Below are 1,950 nucleotides of genomic sequence, written 5' to 3' on the forward strand. Positions count from 1 at the left end.
GCGGTGACAGCCAGGCAAGGGGGAACAGATGCGAAAGGGCACTCGAAGATGGACCCCGGCAGCAGCTGATGCCTCCCTGTGACTTGTCCCCTCTTCTCCAGTTTGCTTTGCCCTCGTGCCCAGGCTGGTGGCACAGCTGCGTGTCCCTCCTTAGCGCTTGCGGAGGGGGATCCCCCAAGCCCTGCTCCTCCCGGTGGGCCAAGGACGGCGCTGGGAGCCCCGGGGACGCTCCTGGGGTCAGCAAGGAGCCCCCAGCCCAGCGCACGGGGTGGCTGCTGCTTCAGAACCCCCTGAGCATCCCCGGTAGCGGGACCGGGGACCCCCCTCACCGTGTCCCCCCGGGTGGGCGGGGCACAGGGCACGACCACGCCCTTTATGCAAATCCCAGCGCGGCGATTGGTGGGGGCGGGGCCGGGCTCCGCGGCCGGGCTATAAGAGCGGGGGGGAACAATGCGCCCGCGGTCCCGGCTCGGGGGCTGGCACCGGGGTGGGGGTCCTCCCTCATCCCTGGGGCTGCCCCTCTCCTGAGAGCGGCTCTCGGGGGTGTCCCTGTTTTTCTCTCGGCCGCCCCCTTCCCCAGCCGAGATGGAGTTTGACTCGTACCAGCATTACTTCTACGATCACGACGCCCAGGAGGATTTCCACCGCTCCACGGCGCCCAGCGAGGATATCTGGAAGAAGTTCGAGCTGGTCCCCACGCCCCCGCTGTCCCCGCTGGCTGTCCCCGGGGAGAAGGGGTGCTGCTCGGGGGCGGAGGAGCGCTCGGGATGGCTCTCCCGATATTGCCTCTCCGGGGAAGAGCCGGAGTATCTCATAGGGACGGGGCAGATCTTCGGGAACCTGAGCGCTTTCATCCTCAAGGATTGCATGTGGAGCGGATTTTCAGCGCGGGAGAGACTGGAGAAGGCGATGACGGAGAAACTTTCCACGGGCACGCAGAGAGCCACCCCGCACAAACCGTCCTTCGCGCAGGATTTTGGGTTCAGCATCTCCTTGAGCGAGTGCGTGGATCCCGCTGCCGTCTTCCTTTGCCCGCTGGCCGAGAGCAAGATCCCCGCATCCTCGGGATCCGAGGGCCAGAGCGATTCCGGTAAGGGATGGAGCCGCTCCGCCGCAGAGCTGCCCAGCCGGGTGCCCCCAGCCTTGCTGGAGCCCGGCGTGGGGAACACGCGTGTCCACACATGTGCGTGTCGGGAGCCTCCCAGCCAGGCTGCGCCTTTGTTGAGACTCCAAGCGAGCCCCGGTCCCGGCCCCACGAACAAAGCGGGCTCGGCTGCTCCCCTTTCCAGCGGGGTTTCTGCTGGGGAGCCCCCTGCCCCTCTCGGGAGGGTGCGTGGGGCTCCCTCCGGCTGTTGCGTGGGACTCTGGTGGCCCCTTTCCCTCTTCCCGGCCCCACGGAAACCTCGTGGGAAGGTCGAAGGGCAAGTTTGCAGCTCACCGTGGAAAGTTTGGGGTTCCGAGCGCTGCACCGCGCTCTGCCGCCGGCTCGTAAATTCGGCTGCTCCCCCTGCTCCCTCCCACGGCCCACCCGGGACGGGCTTCCCTCGGGACAAAAGGCAAAATATGCCCTGTGGGCAGCAGGTTTGGGAGCAGCGGCGTGTCCCCCGAGGCGGTGGCTCGGTAGGACGGGCTGGAACAGCCTCACCGGCTGTGGCGCGTCCCAGCCCAGCCCCGGGGCACGTCTGCCTGTCCCGCGTGGGGTGTGTGTGTGTGTGGGTGTTTACACAGGGGTCGGGCTGGGACCTCCGACACCCACCCGCCAAGGGCAGCGTGGTGCCACTGCATCTCTCCAATGTCACGCCAATTTTCGGCGCTTATTTGCGAACACCCTCCGGCTCCCCACAAGCCCCGTAGCCCCGTCGGGGCCCGTGCGTTGTTTCCCTCGCTCCCACCGAGGCCGGGCCCACTCGGCTGCCGGGGGGGCGCCGCCGCGGGGGCGCGGCCCGGCGC

General features: G+C 68.3%; 1 protein-coding gene across 1 annotated transcript in view; it reads left to right on the forward strand.

Annotated features, from left to right (window-relative positions):
• The first annotated feature begins 448 nt into the window (after positions 1-448).
• Positions 449-1,950, forward strand: part of MYCL (v-myc avian myelocytomatosis viral oncogene lung carcinoma derived homolog) — a 4,707-nt gene continuing 3,205 nt past the window's right edge. The window contains exon 1 of the mRNA XM_008635073.2: positions 449-1,090. Within this exon, the coding sequence (XP_008633295.1) occupies positions 586-1,090 (505 nt within the window). The 5' untranslated portion in view covers positions 449-585. The remainder of the gene's footprint in view (positions 1,091-1,950) is intronic.

The sequence above is a fragment of the Corvus brachyrhynchos genome, unplaced genomic scaffold, assembly GCF_000691975.1.
Source record: "Corvus brachyrhynchos isolate BGI_N302 unplaced genomic scaffold, ASM69197v1 scaffold65, whole genome shotgun sequence".
NCBI classification, from domain to species: Eukaryota; Metazoa; Chordata; class Aves; order Passeriformes; family Corvidae; genus Corvus; species Corvus brachyrhynchos.